This window comes from Pelophylax lessonae, assembly GCF_965119305.1.
Source record: "Pelophylax lessonae genome assembly, chromosome: 8".
NCBI lineage: Eukaryota > Metazoa > Chordata > Amphibia > Anura > Ranidae > Pelophylax > Pelophylax lessonae.
In genome coordinates this window covers 241,210,641-241,231,945 of record NC_138775.1, presented here as the reverse complement: position 1 = coordinate 241,231,945, position 21,305 = coordinate 241,210,641, and the positions used below count along the sequence as shown (strand labels likewise).

The window sequence follows — 21,305 nt, the reverse complement described above, 5'->3', positions numbered from 1 at the left end:
ATTTTGTTTGAGTTTTTCTCTCTACCTTTAATTAGCTGTTATTTTGTCAGCGTTAGTTAGTTCTTCGGACGAAGAGGATCATGCGGACTGGGTCTCGGGCTGATCCCCCTGGTCGCAGGTCGTGGGTCAGTGGCTTCCCAGTCTGCCATTGAGCGTTCAGTCAGGTAACGCTCCTGGCATAGTGAACGACCCATCCCTGTTCGGTGCAGGGATGATTGGTGAGGTGGCTACCTCACTGGACGCTGTGCGGTTTCTTAACCCCCATTTTGTGCGTCTTGAATTGCGACTCTCCCTGCCTCATGTGCAGCGGCTTGTTTGCCTGTGCGGGTCCCCCACGCCATGTGAGGTAAGTGTATTTATGTGGGGACCTGTCTGTCTGGGGGGGTGTCAGTCTGGGACTGTGTAACCTGCCTCTATTCACACTGCTTGTCTCCCTATCTCTCGGCTGCATGCTGTGGGCTGCAAGGGGGGGGGGAGCTGTATGACACTGTGTGTGTCAGGCTGGGCAGTGTGAGAAGCTGTGTGCTGTGGGGCATGTGTTTTTTGGCATGTTTGGGCATATACAGCGATCGCTGCGGCGATCTAACATGTATCCTTATATTGGAATGTAATGTGTGTTTTAATGCACTGTGGAGCGGCGTTTTCGGCGCCAAATGACGCCATTTTGCCTGCACCCGCTCCGTCCGCATGGTTTACATGCTTGGCGGCCATTTTCTTGTAGCCTCCATAGGCTTACATAGAGCGCCCTGGCAGCATCACTTCCTCTTTCCAGGAACACCGATCGAGGCAGCAGCAGCGGCGAGGGTCTCCTCAGGTTTTATCCTTCTGTTCTTGCTATCCATTGCCTGTGTTCAGTTTGCATATTCCCTGTGGGGGTCTCATTGTGCTTGAGTGTGGTGCGGTGGGCTGCGCTTGCCGCGCTTGCTAAAAAGGGGCAGTTAACCCTTGGTTGTCTGGCATTACAGGGGCAATGGATTCTCAGGAGGGCAAATTTCCTACAGTATTGGTGGAAAGCCAGGGGACCGCTGTTTCCCCCCCAGGGGGGGATTTAGCCACTATTGTGGCTGGCCTTGCTGCTCAGGTGCAAATGCTGGTGGCTGCTCAATCTACTAAAAGGCCCAGAGTTGCTCTGTCCTCTGATTCTGAGGGTGAAGGTGATGGGGCTGTTCTGGCAGGGGCCTCCTTATCGGGGTCCCGCTCCTCTCTTGATTTAGTGGGGTCTGAGGTGGAGGCTGAAGTTGAGGGGGTCGATAATTCTCCCCCTGGCTCGCCTGAAGAGCTTGCAATCATGGATGAGTTGATTGCTCCTATTAAGCAAACGCTGCGTTTGCAGGACGAAGTGTGTCCCCCCGCTGCCTTGGCGGCTTATGGGACGCAGAGAAAACGCAGGACGCCGCAGGTTTTTCCCTGCAATGCTGATTTTCAGCGCGCTGTTAAGGATCAATGGCGCGATCTGCGCAAACCTTTTGCGGTGCCAAGTAAATTCAAGCTGCGTTATCCTTTTTCGCCTGCCACTGATGAACGGTGGTGTGTGCCTCCACCAGTGGATCATGCAATTGCGGTTTTGAACAAAGCCACTGCGATTCCTGCAGAGGGTTCCCCTGTTTTCCGTGATGCCACGGATAGGAGACTGGAGTCTCTTGCCCATCACACTTATTCTGTTACGGGTTCTATGCTTAAGGCTCTGTTTGCTTCTCTCATGGCGGCCCAGGCGATCGCAAGTTGGACGCAGATGCTTAGGCGCGTCCTAGTGGCCGATTCGGCCTCGCCGGCGACCCTGGATATGGTGGATCAGATCCACCAGGGTGTCATGTATCTGTGTGATGCGGACCTGGACCTGATTCCGTTGGCTGCACGTGTGCACAGCGTGGCGGTGTTGTCTCGCCGCCTGGTTTGGTTAAAATGTTGGTCGGTGGACCAATCTTCACGTAAGACCTTAGCCAATCTGCCTTATGATGGGTCTCGCCTTTTTGGGGAGTCCCTGGATGTGTTGATTAAGGGAATCACCGGGGGTAAGAGCACTCTCTTGCCCCATTTCCCCAAGGCTAAGGGGGCTTCTGGGAAGAAGCATGCAAATTTTCGGCCCCCTCAGGGGTCCTTTCGTGCCTTTCGGCCGCACTACAAGGGCAAACCGTTCAAAGGTCAAGGCTCTCAGAAGAAGCCCTGGTCTGGGAAACAGAAGTCCGGCCAATCCGGACCTGCAGCCCATAACAGTTCGGCCTGAAGGGGCGCCCTCACCCAGTTTTGGGGTGGGGGGACGCTTGCTCGGTTTTCTTCAGCCCTGGTTGGCCCGTGTGCGGGACAGATGGGTTCTGGAAATCGTTCGATCTGGTTACAAGATCGAGTTTCTCTCTCGGCCGGAGAGCAGATTTTTTCCCTCAAATCTTCAACTGTCTCCAGAGCGCCTGCGGGACCTGCACCTGGCGGTGCGGGACCTGAGGGCTCAGGGAGTGGTGGTTCCGGTGCCTCATCGGGACAGGTTTCGGGGGTTTTATTCCAATCTGTTCACCGTGCCCAGAAAGGAGGGCAAGGTTCGTCCGATTCTGGACTTGAAGGCTCTGAACCGCTCTGTGCGGGTTCGCAAGTTCCGCATGGAATCCCTGCGATCGGTGGTGGCTGCCCTGGTTCCGGGGGAATTCATGGCCTCCATCGATTTGAAGGATGCGTACCTTAACATCCCCATATTCGAGGGTCATCAGAGGTACCTTCGATTTGCCATTGCGGAGGATCACTACCAGTTCGTGGCGTTGCCCTTTGGTCTCGCCTCGGCTCCGCGGGTCTTCACCAAGGTGCTTGCACCGGTTCTGGCATTATTGAGGGCCCAGGGCATTTCTGTCCTGGGGTATCTGGACGACATTTTGGTTCGGTCTGCGACCAGACAGGGTCTGGAGGAGGACCTGTCTGTCACAATGCAAACTCTGCAGGAGTTTGGTTGGACGATAAATTTTCCGAAGTCGACACTGAGTCCGTCGGTTCGTCTCCCCTATCTGGGAATGATACTGGACTCGGTGCAGGCGAAGGTCTTCCTGCCGGAAGACAAACTCAGGACTCTCCGGGAGGAAGTCAGGTCCCTCAGGGACGTTCCGAACTCGTCTCTGCGGACGTGTATGAGATGTCTGGGATTGATGGTCTCGGCCTTCGAGGCGATTCCTTTCGCACAGTTTCACACGCGGGGTCTCCAAGCGGAGATCCTGTCCAGGTGGGACGGGCGACCTCAATCTCTGGATCTTCAAATCTCGTTGAGTCTCGTTGGTGGCTCCAGTCCCCGTTGGTGTCCGGGGGCAAGTCGTTTCGTCCGATCTCGTGGACGGTAATCACCACGGATGCCAGCCTGTCGGGCTGGGGTGGAGTTCTGGGCGTTCTGTCCGCTCAGGGGACTTGGTCGGAGGGGGAGTCTTCCCTTCCGATCAACATTCTGGAATTGCGTGCGATAAGGCTCTGTCTTCATCGCTGGACGGACCGGCTGCAGGGTTGCCCGGTTCGGGTGCAGACGGACAATGCCACGGCGGTGGCCTACATCAACCACCAAGGGGGCACCAGGAGTGCCCGAGCGGCTCGAGAAGTGGCCGACATTCTGTCTTGGGCCGAGACTCATGTCCCGGCGATAACGGCGGTTCACATTCCGGGAGTGGAGAACTGGCAGGCGGACTATCTGAGTCGCCAGACCCTGGATCAGGGGGAATGGTCTCTCCATCCGGCTGTCTTCCAGACGTTGTGCGCGAAGTGGGGTCTTCCAGATGTGGACCTGTTCGCGTCTCGCCTCAACAACAAGGTGAAGAGGTTCGTGGCAAGGACGCGCGACTCTCGGGCAGACGCGTCGGACGCGTTAGTGGCCCCGTGGCATCAGTACAGGCTGATGTACGCGTTTCCACCGATTCAGTTGCTGTCCAGGTTCCTTCGCAGGTTACACTCGGAACGCAACACGGTGATTCTTGTGGCACCGGACTGGCCTCGCCGGTCCTGGTACGCAGACCTCGTGAATCTGGCGGTCGACGCCCCGTGGCGTCTGCCTCTTCGAGACGATCTACTGTCTCAAGGACCGATATACCATCCTGCTTTACAGTCGCTGGCTTTGACGGCCTGGCTGTTGAGACCGAGGTCCTGAAGGAGAGGGGTCTCTCTCCGGAGGTCGTTCATACTTTAATCAATGCGAGGAAATCTTCCTCGGGGAAGGTTTATTACCGTACTTGGAAGGCCTATTTTGCCTGGTGTGAGTCCAGGGGGTTTTCACCCCGCACGTACTCGGTGTCCCGTGTGCTGTCTTTCCTTCAAACGGGTGTTGATCAGCGTTTGGCGCTGGCTACGATAAAGGGTCAGGTGTCTGCTCTGGCCGTTCTGTTTCAACGTCCCGTGGCTTCCAACCCTTTGGTTGGCACCTTTGTTCAGGGTGTGCGGCATCTGGTTCCCCCGAGGCGGGATCCTCTGCCCCCTTGGGACTTGAATCTCGTTCTCTCTGTGTTACAACGTGCTCCTTTTGAACGGATCAGGGAGATCTCGTTGTCTATGTTGTCCACAAAGGTCGCCTTTTTGGTGGCGATCACTTCGGCTCGCAGAGTGTCGGAACTGGCGGCTTTGTCCTGCAAGTCTCCGTACCTGGTTATTCATTTGGATAAGGTGGTCTTGCGACCTAATCCTTCTTTTCTGCCGAAACGAGTTTCGGAATTCCATCTTAATGAGGATATTGTCTTGCCTTCGTTGTGCACGAAGCCTAAACATCCAAAGGAGGTGAGATTGCACTCTCTGGATGTTGTTCGGGCGATAAGGGTTTACCTTAAATCGACTGAGTCTTTTCGAAAGACGGACTCCTTGTTTGTTCTTCCAGAGGGTCCTCGGAAGGGCATGGCGGCTTCGGCCTCTACCATCGCCAAATGGATCAGGCAGACCATTGAACAGGCCTATGCCTTGCAGGGGAAGGTTCCCCCTGTGCCTGTGAAGGCGCACTCTACTAGATCTCTGAGTACGTCTTGGGCCTGTCGTCATGGGGCTTCTGTAGCCCAGGTGTGTAAGGCGGCGACTTGGTCGACCGTGCACACTTTCACAAAATTCTACAAAGTAGATGTTCAGGCATCGGCGGATGCTTCCTTTGGCCGCAAGGTTCTTAGTGCGGCTGTTCCCTAGGGTCCCTTGTTGGGGACTCCTGGCTGTTGGGATAAGTTTTGTATCCCCTGGTTTTTTTGTCTTTTCCTGGGTTGTTGCTCCTGTTGAGCACTTATTTTTGCTGTTGGCCAGCTGGTTTCCTTCCTTTGGTAAGGTTCCTTTCTTTGATGTGGAGACTGCGTTGCCTTTCGGCGCGGATGCGTTTCCCACCCCTCATGTTTGCACTGCTTTGGGACGTCCCCATATGTGACGAATATGAAGAGGCGGCGACTGTCGGAGGACGTAAGAGAAAACGGAATTTTTGTAAAATCTTACCTGTAAAATTCCTTTCTCTGAGTCCTCCGACAGTCGCCGCCCCCGCCCCTCTTTTGGGGTTTGATTGTATACTCTACTGCTATTCCACTAAAACTGAGATATGGTTGCAGGAAGTAGGAGGGTATTGACTGAGGGGACCACCCCTTGAGGGTGGGATATGTTAAAGCTTTATTGTTAACATATTCTGTTGCCTAGCTACTCCTTCGGAGCAAAGTCTAATACCCCATATGTGACGAATATGAAGAGGCGGCGACTGTCGGAGGACTCAGAGAAAGGAATTTTACAGGTAAGATTTTACAAAAATTCAGTTTTTTTAAAATTTTTGGCCAATTTGTTTTCTGCTACCTATGTTTGGTAAAAAAAAATCACAATAAGCGTATTTTGATTGGTTTGCGCAAAAGTTATTGCGTTAAATAAGGGAAAGATTTGTCTTTTTTTTTTTTTTTTTAAACGAGTAATGGCGGCGATCTGGGATTATAATTTTTTTTTTTTTTTTTTTTTTGCGGGACTGCGACATTGTGGTGGACAGATCGGACCCATGACTGACATTTTTGACATTTTTGGGGGTACCAGTGACATTACTACAGTAATCAGTGCTATACATATGCACGGTTACTGTAAAAATGACACTGGCAGGGAAGGGGTTAACTTAATTAGAGATGCAGTGACTATGTGTGTCCCTATGGGCGTGCTTCTTACTGTGCAGGGATTTGGCTGTGTGTGTAACAGCAGAGATCAACGGTCCTACATAGCAGGACCGTTAGATCAGTGCTTTTACACAGGGAAGAATGACAGGTGGCTTTGTTTACACTAGCCGCCTGCCTTTCTCCCTTCACAGCGGACGATTGCGAGTGACCGGCGGACATCGGGTCTGCCGGTCACACGCACGGAGGTGTCCGTGAACGAGCCGAGGCGGGAGCGCCCGCCCGCTATTGGCTCCAAGGCTAGTGACGTACCGGTACGTCACTTTGCCTGGCCGGGGCTGACCGCCGCATTATATGTACTTGCGGCAGTCGGCAACCGGTTAATTCCAGCTCGTACCAAAATATATTTTTCTCATGCAGTGCAGTGCATATCCACCACCAGTTGCATTGCACACTCACCAGCAGATAGTATCATTTAAATAATATATACTTTATAATCTATATTAATCCATTACTACAGAATAGCGCAGCCCTATCGTCCTCTGACAAATTCCTATGTCAAATAAACCAGTATTGCAAATTTTGGTGTTTGCGGCAATTCTTTTGAGGGGTTCTTTGGTTACCCCCCCCCCCCCCCCATTTTTTTTCCATTTTTTTTCTCCTATCATCCCTGATCTCAACATCGAGTCTGTCTTGGATTACATGAAGAGACAGAATGATTTGAGGCAGCCTATATCCACAGAATAGCTGTGGTTAGTTAGTAAGTTTTAAAGAATCTACGGTACCAGCTATGTTCCTTCAAAAACTGTGTGCAAGTGTACCTAGAAGAATTGGTGCTTATTTGAAGGGGAAAGGGTGGTCACACCAAATATTGATTCGATTTTCTTCTGTTCATTTACTTTCCATTTTCTTAATTGATAAAAAAAAATAAACTATTAACACTTCTATTTCTGAAAGCTTTCTTTAACAGTTCCCTACTACCCCCCGCCTTTACTGCGGCAGGGAGGCTCGGGCAGGCAAAATGACGTAAACCTACGTCGCTCGCCTGAGAGGAGCTGTTCTTAATGGGGATACATTTCTGACCATTTTACAATGTAAAAACCCTTCTAAACGTAGCAAAATGGACGTTTTTTTTTTAACTGTCGGTTACTAGCTGTCAAGTTCCAGCATTTGGAAGAGGTTTTCAAATGTCCCATGTACATGAAGCCTTAGTGTACGTGTACACATAAGATAACATAGAGGAGAGTTCATGGGCTGCTAAAAAAAACTCAACTGCTCCTAAACTTCAGCTTAGCTGCTGTAGTGTACATGAGGCCTAAGGCCCCTTTCACACGGGCAATCCGATTCGCCTGTCCGTTTTTCAGGCGGACCTGATCGTATGCTTCATGCATCCCTATGGGGCAGCGGATGTCAGCAGAGACATCTCCACTGACACCCGCTGTTATCCGATCCTGTCCGTGAAATCCGGACGCATGGAAATCCTTTTTTCCATCTGTCTGGAGGATCGGATGGGATCGGACAGGCGGTCCGTTCTCATCTGATCTCCCCATAGAGGACAGCGGGGATCTGACAGTGGGGATCTCACAGCTCCGTCTCTGCACACAGAGCGGAGATAGAGCTGTCATCTGCCTGATCAGCGGGAATCTGCGCATCGATCCCCCGCTGAGCAGAACTGACTCCGTCGGGCGGTGCGCCCGTGTGAAAGGGGCCTTAGACTTCTGCACAGTACTGTACATATGTGGTATTTGATTAAAAGAAAATAGTGCAGCGCTAAATCAAGGATGTGCATAAAAAATAATAATAATAAATGGTGTATAAAACATGTATTAAAACATATTTAAAACGCATAAAGATAGTCCATAATGTCCATCATAATTGGCAAATCTCCAGTGCAGGAAAGATAAATTAATGATGACACTGCAAATGTGATTCCATCACCACAGATATTACAGCCTCTCACCTCCTGTGTTCGACCACCAGGGGTCACCAAGCATATAATCAATGTTAGAGATAGCCAAAGGGATGGATAGAGCCTCGATCTCCCCAGATTCCTCAGGACCCAGAAAGACAAATAAAGGAGATCTAATGCTCTCAGTATAGAACTAACATTTATTCAATAATCATAAAAACTGACACAGTGCAAACATGACCGCATTGAAATGACTGGTTCCGATCGTCGGAGCGCCACGGGGGACGTCAGGCTCCTCCCCCCGCATTAGAGCATTAGATCTCCTTTATTTGTCTTTCTGAATGACTGTGAGAGTCCCTTGGGTCCTGAGGAATCTGGGGAGATCGAGGCTCTATCCATCCCTTTGGCTATCTCTAACATTGATAATATGCTTGGTGACCCCTGGTGGTTGAACACAGCAGGTGAGAGGCTGTAATATCTGTGGTGATGGAATCACGTTTGCAGTGTCATCATTAATTTACCTTTCCTGCACTGGAGATTTGCGAATTATGATGGACGTTATGGACTATCTTTATGTGTTTTTAAATATGTTTTAATACATGTTTTATACACTATTTATTATTATTTTTTATGCACATCCTTGATTTAGCGCTGCACTATTTTCTTTTAATTGTCTACTATAGGTGTTAGGTTTGACCTATCCTGGTGCTTAGCTGCTTCTTTATCCATATGATCATAGCGCTGAATTCTCTTTTTGTATTTTATATGTGGTATTTGTACATGCTTTAGCACTTGGGGGGTTGCGTAACATTGCGGTGATTTATTTTGCATGTCGACTAAAGGTTAGTAAAGGTGGTTTTTATTGAATCAAGCTTGTGGTTTGCTGGTTAATTTTTCTACAGTCTGCACTAATCCACACAGGATCAAATGCACATAGAAAACTGTTTGTTTTTTCTTTTTTCTATGTGCCCTGTTCACCTCAAAATCCTGCATTGTGAGCGTGTTTCCATTGCCACCCCTCTGAAAAGTGATGCATGGTGGATAGGTTTTCAGAGACACCTGACAGGCTGTTTAGGGGCTATATGTCACCACCTCACTGCCTGTGTTAACTCATTGTAAACCTGGTGCACTGTGCCGCAACCACATGCATTCTCTTGAATGGGTCACATTTTTGTGGTGGTACTAATACAACATGTGATATCAATTGTGTTGTCCCACGAGCACGTTGGGGTGTGTACGAACACCTTAGCAGGCCATGGAAAACAAAATTAATCAGGGGTAGCCTTGATTGCCAACCACTCCTAAAGAACATGAGAGGCTAGCAAACTATCACCCTGCAAAGTTTGGGATTTTCCAAGGGCTATGAGATGGTCTGTAGAAATATAAAAGTACCACGTATAAAATTCCAATATGCTTTAGTAAAGTGCATGAACATACATATTAAAAACCTAGTTAGCAAAAAACCACATAGTTACACAAATAGATAGATAGATGGAGATCTATCTATCTATCTATCTATCTATCTATCTATCTATCTATCTATCTATCTATCTATCTATCTATCTATCTATCTATCTATCTATCTATCTATCTATCTATCTATCTATCTATCTATCTATCTATCTATCTATCTATCTATCTATCTTTTTATATATATATATATATATATATATATATATATATATATATATATATATATATATATAGATCTCTCTCTATATATCTCTCTATATCTACAGTGCCTTGTGAAAGTATTCGGCCCCCTTGAACTTTGCGAACCTTTTGCCACATTTCAAGCTTCAAACATAAAGATATAAATCTGTAATTTTTTGTGAAGAATCAACAACAAGTGGGACACAATCATGAAGTGGAGCGAAATTTATTGGATATTTCAAACTTTGTTAACAAATTAAAAACGGTGCAGCAAAGCTCTCTCCAGAAGTTCAGTGAGGAACTCTGAATGATCCAATGTTGACCTTAATGACTAATGATGATAAATAGAATCCACCTGTGCGTAATCAAATCTCCGTATAAATGCACCTGCACTGTGATAGTCTCAGAGGTCTGTTTTAAAGCGCAGAGAGCATCATGAAGAACAAAGAACACATTAGGCAGGTCCGAGATACTGTAGTGGAGAAGTTTAAAGTCGGATTTGGATACAAAAAGATTTCCCAAGCTTTAAACATCCCAAAGAGCACTGTGCAATCGATAATATTGAAATGGAAGGAGTATCAGACCACTGCAAATCTACGAAGACCTGGCCGTCCCTCTAAACTTTCAGCTCATACTAAGAGAAGACTGATCAGAGATGCAGCCAAGAGGCCCATGATCACTCATCGCCAAGAGGCCCATGATCACTCTGGATGAACTAGAGATCTTCAGCTAAGCTGGGAGACTCTGTCCATAGGACAACAATCAGTCGTATACTGCACAAATCTGGCCTTTATGGAAGAATGGCAAGAAGAAAGCCATTTCTTAAAGATATCCATAAAAAGTGTTTAAAGTTTGCCACAAGCCACCTGGGAGACACACCAAACATGTGGAAGAAGGTGCTCTGCTCAGGTGAAACCAAAATCAAACTTTTTGGCAACAATGCAAAACTTTGTTTGGCGTAAAAGCAACACAGCTCATCACCCTGAACACACCATCCCCACTGTCAAACATGTTGGTGGCAGCATCATGGTTTGGGCCTGCTTTTCTTCAGCAGGGACAGGAAAGATGGTTAAAATTGATGGGAAAATGGATGGAGCCAAATAAAGGACCATTCAGGAAGAAAACCTGATGGAGTCTGCAAAAGACCTGAGACTGGGACGGAGATTTGTCTTCCAACAAGACAATGATCCAAAACATAAAGCAAAATCTACAATGGAATGGTTCACAAATAAACATATCCAGGTGTTATTGTAATATTGGGGGGGGAAGAGGGGGACAGTGGGAAAAATTATGGGGGACAGGTGGGACTTTATATGAGACTCCTGCCTTGGGTCTCCATCCCTATGTATACATAAAAAGTAGAACACATAGTGCTCAAAAAGCAGTTTGGGACTTTGTATGAGATGTGGCCAGTGTGCACATGATGTTATGAATGATGATTCATATACCTAGGCTGGTAAGCACAAAACAAGTATAGAATCAATTAACATCACGTGTTTTAATATATAAAAATGGCAGTTGATGTATGAATACAATACAGCAGCAGTGAAAAGGTATGTATAGATAAATAAAGTATATATCTGGACACAAATTTGTCAAACAGGATATCTCTGCGCTTGTTGGAGGAGTCAGTTCATTAACTGCTAAACTACAAACTGCTGCTACTTCACCAAATAACGATATATATTGGAAAACATAAATAAAAAGAATAGTAGCGCAAAAAGTCACTGGATGTGACTTTAGAAATGTAAAACAATAAAATCATACATAAAAAGGGTGTTACTAAAAACACTCTCATAAGGGTATAAAAGTCCTTTAAAGTCCATAGACCGTCCAGGAATGAGTGATGTTACTACTGGATCACCTTTTTTGTCCACCACCAAGTGTCACACCAAGGGGTCAGCAGAAATGGCAACTCACCAGATAAAGTGGCTCAGGTGTTCTCACACGAGCAAAATGAGCAGATATCCAAGATACAGATGATGGATGTATACAAACGACCTGGATATGTCACCGCTGCACACACTTAATCAGACCTCCTTTCCACAAATTTCCCTCAGCATAGTGATCACATGCAAGGCAAAATAACCCCAATAGTGAAGTATTGTAAAACTCAGCTTTATTGAAAGATAGATTGCACTTACATTTGTAGGAAAAATCAGGCTTCTAAGTAGTAACAAAGCGGCCAGGAAAGGATCCACACTCGTGTAATCGCCCGGGTTGACTCCACGCCAACCCCGATACTTCCGGGTGGGTTCTCTTCCGTGCCACGTGATGTCGGATGCGTCGTCTAGTCACGCCCCGACGCGTTTCGTCATTTCCGACTTCAACTGGGGGCGTGACCAGACGTCGCCATCCACCATCTAAGTGTGTGGATCCTTTCCTGGCCGCTTTGTTACTACTTAGAAGCCTGATTTTTCCTACAAATGTAAGTGCAATCTATCTTTCAATAAAGCTGAGTTTTACAATACTTCACTATTGGGGTTATTTTGCCTTGCATGTGATCACTATGCTGAGGGAAATTTGTGGAAAGGAGGTCTGATTAAGTGTGTGCAGCGGTGACATATCCAGGTCGTTTGTATACATCCATCATCTGTATCTTGGATATCTGCTCATTTTGCTCTTGTGTGAGAACACCTGAGCCACTTTATCTGGTGAGTTGCCATTTCTGCTGACCCCTTGGTGTGACACTTGGTGGTGGACAAAAAAGGTGATCCAGTAGTAACATCACTCATTCCTGGACGGTCTATGGACTTTAAAGGACTTTTATACCCTTATGAGAGTGTTTTTAGTAACACCCTTTTTATGTATGATTTTATTGTTTTACATTTCTAAAGTCACATCCAGTGACTTTTTGCGCTACTATTCTTTTTATTTATGTATAAAGTCTGATAAAATCTGTAACAACGTTAACAGACAGTGAGAAGGTGTTACAAAACATTCGTATTTGCATGATGAAACTTGTAGGTGAATTGTTTGCCTCATAAGCTTGACGCGTTTCGTGAAATACATTTTCACTTCCTCAAGAGCAGGCATAATCATAGCATCTAAAAAATATATACATATATGATATTGTGTCAAATGGAAGAATGTTTTGTAATAATTGTGTAAGAAATAGGGCTTACACATAGATATGGAGTGTCAATGAGGTCGTAGAATCGCCTGGAAACAAGTCTAAAGTGGGAACTGAGAGAGCGGTCTCTCCAAACACAGTCAAAGCGCAAGGTCCATGGTGTAATAGAGAACTCAGGAGGAGGTATTGTAGGGCTCGGCTTGGTAGTAGCGTAAAACTGTACAAAAAAAAAAAAATATATATATATATATATATATATATATATATATATATATATATATATATATATATATATATATATATATATATATATATATATATATATATATATATATATATATATAATATATTAAGATGTATCAATCAAGCCAGTGATCTATGTACGAAGATCATAAGCATGAAGTAGTAAAGAAAATGAGCCCAGACCATATAGAGAAAGTGAGACCCAATCAAGATGCCGAACAATAGGACAAGAGTGTATGCCTGTAGGAACAGCCATTCCAGATAGAAGAAAAAGTGGAACATGCGTGAAAAGTGTGAAACTGAATAAACAAGTGACTCCCCTAAACCACCTAGAAAGGGGGTGCTAAAAGGAGAACAGGGATAAAATGACTAACACCAAAAGTTAAGAGGGATCCCATGGGTGAAGGTGCCAAAGAATGTGACTAGAAAATAGGTTGAAATAGTGAAACTAGACGAGTGAATGGGATAAATCAAAAGGACCTGCGCTCAGACTTGGTGGGGACGACTCTCAGCGTCACGATGCTGTTCAGCACAGAGGGAGTCCATCGGGCAAGCAAGTGTTGCCCAGAGCGGTCTCCCTCAAATGAACGCTGGAGGAACCACGTGTGAGGACGCCGACGCCAAGTGTGACGTCGTGGCCCGCTCGGAAGGATGTGACGCCGATGCGCCGCGACCGAAGACCCCGACCAATGGGTCGGAGGGGGGGGGGGGAAGGGGGGGGGACGGGGCGCATCGCAGTTCCCAAGAGTGGACCATACGGGAGATGCAATTTAAGATGGTTAAAATTGATGGGAAAATGGATGGAGCCAAATACAGGACCATTCTGGAAGAAAACCTGATGGAGTCTGCAAGAGACCTGAGACTGGGACGGAGATTTGTCTTCCAACAAGACAATGATCCAAAACATAAAGCAAAATCTACAATGGAATGGTTCACAAATAAACATATCCAGGTGTTAGAATGGCCAAGTCAAAGTCCAGACCTGAATCCAATCGAGTATCTGTGGAAAGAACTGAAAATTGCTGTTCACAAACGCTCTCCATCCAACCTCACTGAGCTCGAGCTGTTTTGCAAGGAGGAATGGGCAAAAATTTCAGTCTCTCGATGTGCAAAACTGATAGAGACATACCCCAAGCGACTTACAGCTGTAATCGCAGCAAAAGGTGGTGCTACAAAGTATTAACTTAAGGGGGCTGAATAATTTTGCACGCCCAATTTTTCAGTTTTTTATTTGTTAAAAAAGTTTGGAACATCCAATAAATTTCTTTCCACTTCATGATTGTGTCCCACTTGTTGTTTCTTCACACAAAATTACAGTTTTATATCTTTATGTTTGAAGCCTGAAATGTGGGAAAAGGTCAAAAAGTTCAAGGGGGCCGAATACAATGCACTGTGTATGTATATGTGTGTATGTATGTATGTATGTATGTATGTATATATATATATATATATATATATATATATATATATATATATATATATATATATATATAATCTCTATCTATCATGATCTTGTCAATGAACAACAGTGTGACTTTCATAGGTCCTACATATTATTTATATTATTTATGCCTCAGCGAAACACTCTCACATTGGCTTCTTCAGGAACCAGATGCTTAATGTCACATCACTGCTTCATTCCAAATATACTATAGTGCATGCTGAACGAGATGGAATCCCATGGCATATGGGTGTAACCTGGATGCTAACCCAGTAAAGACCAGAATGGGTATCCCGGTTCCTGCTGAACTGGTCAAATAGGTGGGCATTGGACCAGGACTACAATCCGTAGGCAGGATAACCATGTCCACAAGAGCAGGAAAAAATTGCAAATAGCTTGCCTATTGTAGAAAATAAATTCCCCACAAATGCTGTGTAACAGATCCTCTCCTGGCGGTCCGGCGTGCATAGAGAGCCCTGTCCCACTTTGACAGGCCATGTTGGCTTACAGCTAGTAGATCTGGGTGTGGTAAAACCGTGGCCGCACTCCCCATCCCTCCAACCTGTGTAAATGAGGCCAAACTGTCCCATAGACTAAATGAAAAATGAAAGGTAATCTTTTTCAAAGTTTTTAGGATTCTCCCCTTAAACTGTCACAAGGACATATGTCTCTATTGGAGGATTTTCCTTGTACTTATGGGGATAACTCTAAAATTTGATTTCCACTTACTTTCCGACATGACAGTGGGCACCAGGACAAATAGATGAGTAATTCTCCACACAGAGAATAATAAAAACTTGATAAAGGGTGTAGTCATTCCCTACTCTATAGGAACTAAAGAAAATAAATAAATAAATAATTTGTCTTTACTTTTATACATACATGCCCCCAAAACACTTCTTCATAATTCTTCTGTGATTTTCCCACAGAATACTGCTGTGAGTTTCCATGCTTTAACATCCTTGTTGACCTATTGTAGAAGACTGTATGAGTCAGTAGAGTTGCTGACAGTGACCACTAATGAGTCATATCGCCCAGGTTATTCTTTTCCTAAGCATAAATGTGCTTTTCACTGTTGAGGTTCATTGGGTTTCTTATTAATATATTCTGTTTTAAAGATGAAAACCTTTTTTTTTAACTTTTTTTTTTTTTTTTTTTTTTTTAATTTTTTAGCAGATAAATTTGCAATAATTAAACGTTTCTTTTTTAAGCTTGCCAGTCGGTACAGCTCCAGGATGGTGTGTGTTTGTGTGTTTGTTTTTTTTGTTTTTTGGCTATGTAGCAGAAAAAGCTGTCTACAAAACCCAATAGCTCTAGCTTCCAATCATTCACATAAGTGAATGGGTGGTAAGAGTGAATTGCGCCCCCCTCCCTCTGTCTACTGTATTCCCAAGTGGTTTAGACAGAGTTTCCATCAGAGTTTGTGGAAAAACAGGTTAGTTGTACATTTTTTGTTAGAAATTGCAATATCGGGGTTGATTTAGGCCGGCCACAGAAAGGAAAGCAGGAAGCGGCCCAAGATGCGAACCGCCTATGGGCAGGCTAAATGCACCAAAGTTGATCGTTTGATCAACTTGGTTATAACCAGCCTGTCAGATCTTGCATGTGATGATTGTTAGTGGCGGTTATAGCCGCTTTTCAAAAAAATACTTTTCTCCCGGCGTGGACAATGGAGCCCATGTGTTTTAATTTTGCTTTAACAGTGTTTTTCACCAAAAAGTCATCCATGTTCTAATAGACTTATGGGAAAATATATTTGTAAATGATGGGTAAAAACATTTTATAAATTGATCCCTCAGAACAGTTTCTTTTTTAAATGCTAAGAGAACTGCAGACATAAAATTCTATAGCATTGGTTATCATAGTGAGACATTGTATAGTTGTGCTTTCTTACCATACCATATTTGACCAACAGGTGGTGCTGCAAGTGAGCTCTGTAATATCAGCTATTGTGCTTGGTAAAAGATGAGAGCTTGGGGAAACCCAATTTTTTATATATATTACAGACCAAAAGTTTGGACACACCTTCTCATTCAAAGAGTTTTCTTTCTTTTCATGACTATGAAAATTGTAGAGTCACACTTCAAGAGGTAGTCACCAGAAATGGTTTTCACTTCACAGTTGTGCCCTGTCAGGTTTAATAAGTGTGATTTCTTGCCTTATAAATGGGGTTGGGACCGTCAGTTGTGTTGTGCAGAAGTCAAGGTTGATACACAGCTGATAGTCCTACTGAATAGACTGTTAGAATTTGTATTCTATCAAGAAAAAAGCAGCTAAGTGCAGGAAAACGAGTGGCCATCATTACTTTAAGAAATTAAGATCAGTCAGTCCGAAAAATTGGCAAAACTTTGAAAGTGTCCCCAAGTGCAGTCACAAAAACCATCAAGCACTACAAAGAAACTGGCTCACATGCGGACCGCCCCAGGAAAGGAAGACCAAGAGTCACCTCTGCTGCGGAGGATAAGTTCATCCGAGTCACCAGCCTCAGAAATCGCAGGTTAACAGCAGCTCAGATTAGAGACCAGGTCAATGGCACACGGAGTTCTAGCAGCAGACACATCTCTAGAACAACTGTAAGAGGAGACTGTGTGAATCAGGCCTTCATGGTAGAATATCTGCTAGGAAACCACTGCTAAAGAAAGGCAACAAGCAGAAGAGACTTGTTTGGGCTAAAGAACACAAGGAATGGACATTAGACCAGTGGAAATCTGCGCTTTGGTCTGATGAGTCCACATTTGAGATCTTTGGTTCCAACCACCGTGTCTTTGTGCGACGCAGAAAAGGTGAACGGATGGACTCTACATGCCTGGTTCCCACCGTGAAGCATGGAGGAGGAGGTGTGATGGTGTGGGGGTGCTTTGCTGGTGACACTGTTAGGGATTTATTCAAAATTGAAGGCATACTGAACCAGCATGGCTACCACAGCATCTTGCAGCGGCATGCTATTCCTTCCGGTTTGCGTTTAGTTGGACCATCATTTATTTTTCAACAGGACAATGACCCCAAACACACCTCCAGGCTGTGTAAGGGCTATTTGACCAAGAAGGAGAGTGATGGGGGTGCTGCGCCAGATGACCTGGCCTCCACAGTCACCGGACCTGAACCCAATCGAGATGGTTTGGGGTGGGCTGGACCGCAGAGTGAAGGCAAAAGGGCCAACAAGTGCGAAGCATCTCTGGGAACTCCTTCAAGACTGTTGGAAGACCATTTCAGGTGACTACCTCTTGAAGTGTGACTCTACAATTTTCATGGTCTTATATAGACAGGTGTGTGGCTTTCCTAATCAAGTCCAATCAGTATAATCAAACACAGCTGGACTCAAATGAAGGTGTAGAACCATCTCAAGGATGATCAGAAGAAATGGAAAGCACCTGAGTTAAATATATGAGTGTCACAGCAAAGGGTCTGAATACTTAGGACCATGTGATATTTCAGTTTTTCTTTTTTAATAAATCTGCAACAATGTCAACAATTCTGTGTTTTTCTGTCAGTATGGGGTGCTATGTGTACATTCATGAGGAAGAAGAATGAACCTAAATGATTTTAGCAAATGGCTGCAATATAACAAAGAGTGAAAAATTTAATTATATATATATATATAAAATATATATTCTTTTTTTTTTAATTATTATTATTTTCTATTGCATTGGGCCAGTTTTAATGTATTGATGGTGTGTGTGTGTGTGTGTGTGTGTGTGTGTGTGTTTCTTCACAATATAGTGTTTGAATTTTAAACAGGTCTGCTTTCTTCTAGATTTGACTAGTCCATAGGTCTAAAACCCTGTACGATGTCATACCTCCTGATATACAAGTCTTCAGAACATAAAATAGCAGTTGGCGTAGGAAACCTTTTCAGATTGCATCAAGTTGTATTTTTAAGTTTATGAGTCTTTTTAAAAGCTGCTTACATCACTGTTCCCTTTTTCTTCATACCCATGGAGCAGTGCCAGGAAGGTGGTCACGTTCCCTCCCTCTTCAGTTTACTAAATGTGGAGTGCAAGGAAGCTTGCAAGATAATTGCACATTCCTCCCTTCTGGCTGCTCTGCTGCAGTGCTGTAGTAATACTGTATGTACTGCTGATGTCACTGCTACTCTGCTTAGCATTCTCCTCTTTGTTCCACAGGGGGCTGTGATTGGTATTGACGATGAGGACGACAGCACCTTTACTATAACCGTCGATCAGAAAACCTTTCATTTTCAGGGTGAGCAAAAAATCTACCTCTTGAATGTGTTGCTGTGTGTGTCTGGCGTGCGTCCTGCCTTGCAGATTGCATTTGCTACAGCCCAGGTTGCCTGTCTAAGCAGTGTGGATACTTGTGCTGGGATGGGATAGCGTGTTGCTCTGCAGTGGGTAGATACGTGCTAGACATGAATAAGACCAGAAGATTGGAGGCATTTCCTATTTTAACAGCTGACTCATGGAAGCAAACTCTGCATTGTGCTGCCTGCATCCACTCTGCTTTTCACTTGAAGAGCCTGCCGGAGGGAATGCCTGTGGATCCTTTGTACGGAAATAAATCCATAGGCAGGCTATCTACGTTGTAATCTGTCTACCTGCTGTGGCCTTCCTAAGGTGGAGTTGTTCTCAGAGACTACAAGTTTTCTCATTTCTTTCATCTGCATTTTTCTGTCAACATTTTCAGTGCTTTCTTAACCATTTCTGATCATAACTTCACAAATCAATGCCGTCTGTCACTGCTATGTTTCGGCATTGCATGCTGTGGCTCAACCGTAGAAAGGGTAAGGTGGAACTCTTGATGTGCTCGGCTCGTTATGTGCACGGAGTTCGCTGTGTGCTGGAAGTCATCAAACACCGCTGTTGATTGTGAATCTGGTTTGATTCTGCATGTTAAAACCTGCTGCATGCTTCTGCTAGGACTACTTCAGATGCAGCCTGTGCAGCGAGGGTGGGAAGTCCTGCAGGGTATGCTGGAACATGTGGTGCCTGTTGAGGAACTACAAGTGCCAGCATACCACAAACACACACACACACACACACACACGGTTGTGGTACATTGATTATTATATAACAGCTAAATGCTTGTATACCTTAAAGGAGAACTCTAGTACACAATTACTGGCCAGCAGCTATGAGTTGGCATCTAATCAATGTGTTTTGTAGAATGAGGGAGTGGCTGCTGTTTTATGGTTTCTAGAAATTGCTGAAGCAGGACGTTTGTGCAAATCAGGCTTGATACCCTGCCATGGATGCAACATTTTTTGCTTGGAGCATTATGCTTTTATTTCTTAAAGCCATAAGCAAACACTTGTATATAGCCATGGCTGGAGTTCTTCTTTAATTGGCATGTTTGTTAATGATTCAGTATTGGCCACCCTCTGTATTTTAAGGATTTCAGTTTTATTTCACTGCTATATGCTATACGTGTTTATATAAAATGGATATGGCACAGTTGCTTTGAACGTTCTGTGTGGCATACTGCACTGGCGTCTGTGATCTGCTGATTAAGATTCAACTCTGTGCCAGCGATCACGAAGCAACCCTGACTGACTGTATGTAGCAGATGATGGTGCTCAGAGACAGACTTTTAATTACAGCATCATGCCATGCTATTGACAAGTAATCCGGGTTGGGTTACTTCTGGCTACATATTTTATACTTTACCCTTCCATTCTGAAGGTGCTTGCGTTATCTGTATGCATGCTAACATGTAGTAGTTTGAAAATGCAGGCATCACATGCCTACAGCTGTAAAACATTGACAGCAATATGTAAGAAGTAATCGATCATTAATGCATACTGCTAGTTAAACCTTACACAGGTGACTGTGCAAAGAATTTCAAAGCTGTGATGAACTTCAGAGAAGATGATGCAAATATTTTTAAAAAATGTGTATCAACTTCTTTACCAGGAAAAGGATTTGCAATTCTGTTAAGTTGGTCTTGTGGTCCTGCCAGACAGCTCAGCTATGTCCTGGACTTTTCTACAGACTACACTGCAGCAAAACACTACATTATTGTTTAAGACTTGAAGGAAGCCGAAGCATTTTAAAAACATAATCCATCTTCTCACCTTTGCTGTAAACATGTTTATAGACACTACTGTGCAAGGCAATATAACCCAGACTGGCTCAGTGCTGATCATCCCTCTGCTAGGCTAAGTGCTGCTAAGTGCTGCTGTGAAGGTAGGGTTTAATAGAGGCTGATATCAAGGCATGTATTATACATATATAGCTCTATATGTCTAGGTCAAAAATAAATGATTAACCATACTTGAAGGGTAACTCCACTTACGTGGGTGAGGGGAATGGCAAATAAAGAAAAAATATAGCGTATACGATTGCGACCCAAGTCATTGAATGTTATTTAAAAATGACCTTTCCTTTTCAGTCTACAGCCACTGTAACTTTCTGAAAATGCAATATGGCTGCCTGGAGGTGTTCTGTACACTGAATGTGTAGAGAATGCCCCATAGAAACATAATTTCCTGCTTGTGTGATTGGCTCACCAATTTTCACAGAAGTCTGCACTAAGATGCAAGTCAGATGTCAGGTATCCCCTGCAACAAAAATTGTCATTTTTGGTGAGATACTTCCAATAGGAAATCATGTCTAAGGCTACAGAGAAAAAAAGGGGTTCCCCTAAATGGGACTTTTCTGGCACAGAACTATATAAATCGATCAATAGATTTAAAAAAAGTGATATTTTATTTAAATGTGTATAAACAATGAAGAATAAAAACAAATGCAAGTATGACCAGATAACAATGATACAACCAAACATTAGAGCTTTAAACCCGACATGTTTCGAAGACAATGACTTTCTCTTCTTTTTCAGGGGAAACTCAAGTAAGTGCTCTATAGGTGAAAGAATATATGTATAAATATTATGTAGTAATTAATAGATATTATAATACACAAAAAGCGTTTGAAAAAATTATGTTGAAGGCACTTACAAGGTTGATAGTATCTG

At 44.4% G+C, this 21,305-nt stretch overlaps 1 protein-coding gene across 2 annotated transcripts in view; it reads left to right on the top strand.

The window, feature by feature from the left end:
• Positions 1–21,305, top strand: part of OSBPL9 (oxysterol binding protein like 9) — a 260,826-nt gene that overhangs the window by 32,702 nt on the left and 206,819 nt on the right. For both annotated transcript variants that reach the window (XM_082265508.1, XM_082265507.1), the window contains exon 3: positions 18,500–18,578. In XM_082265508.1, the coding sequence (XP_082121634.1) occupies positions 18,500–18,578 (79 nt within the window). The remainder of the gene's footprint in view (positions 1–18,499; positions 18,579–21,305) is intronic.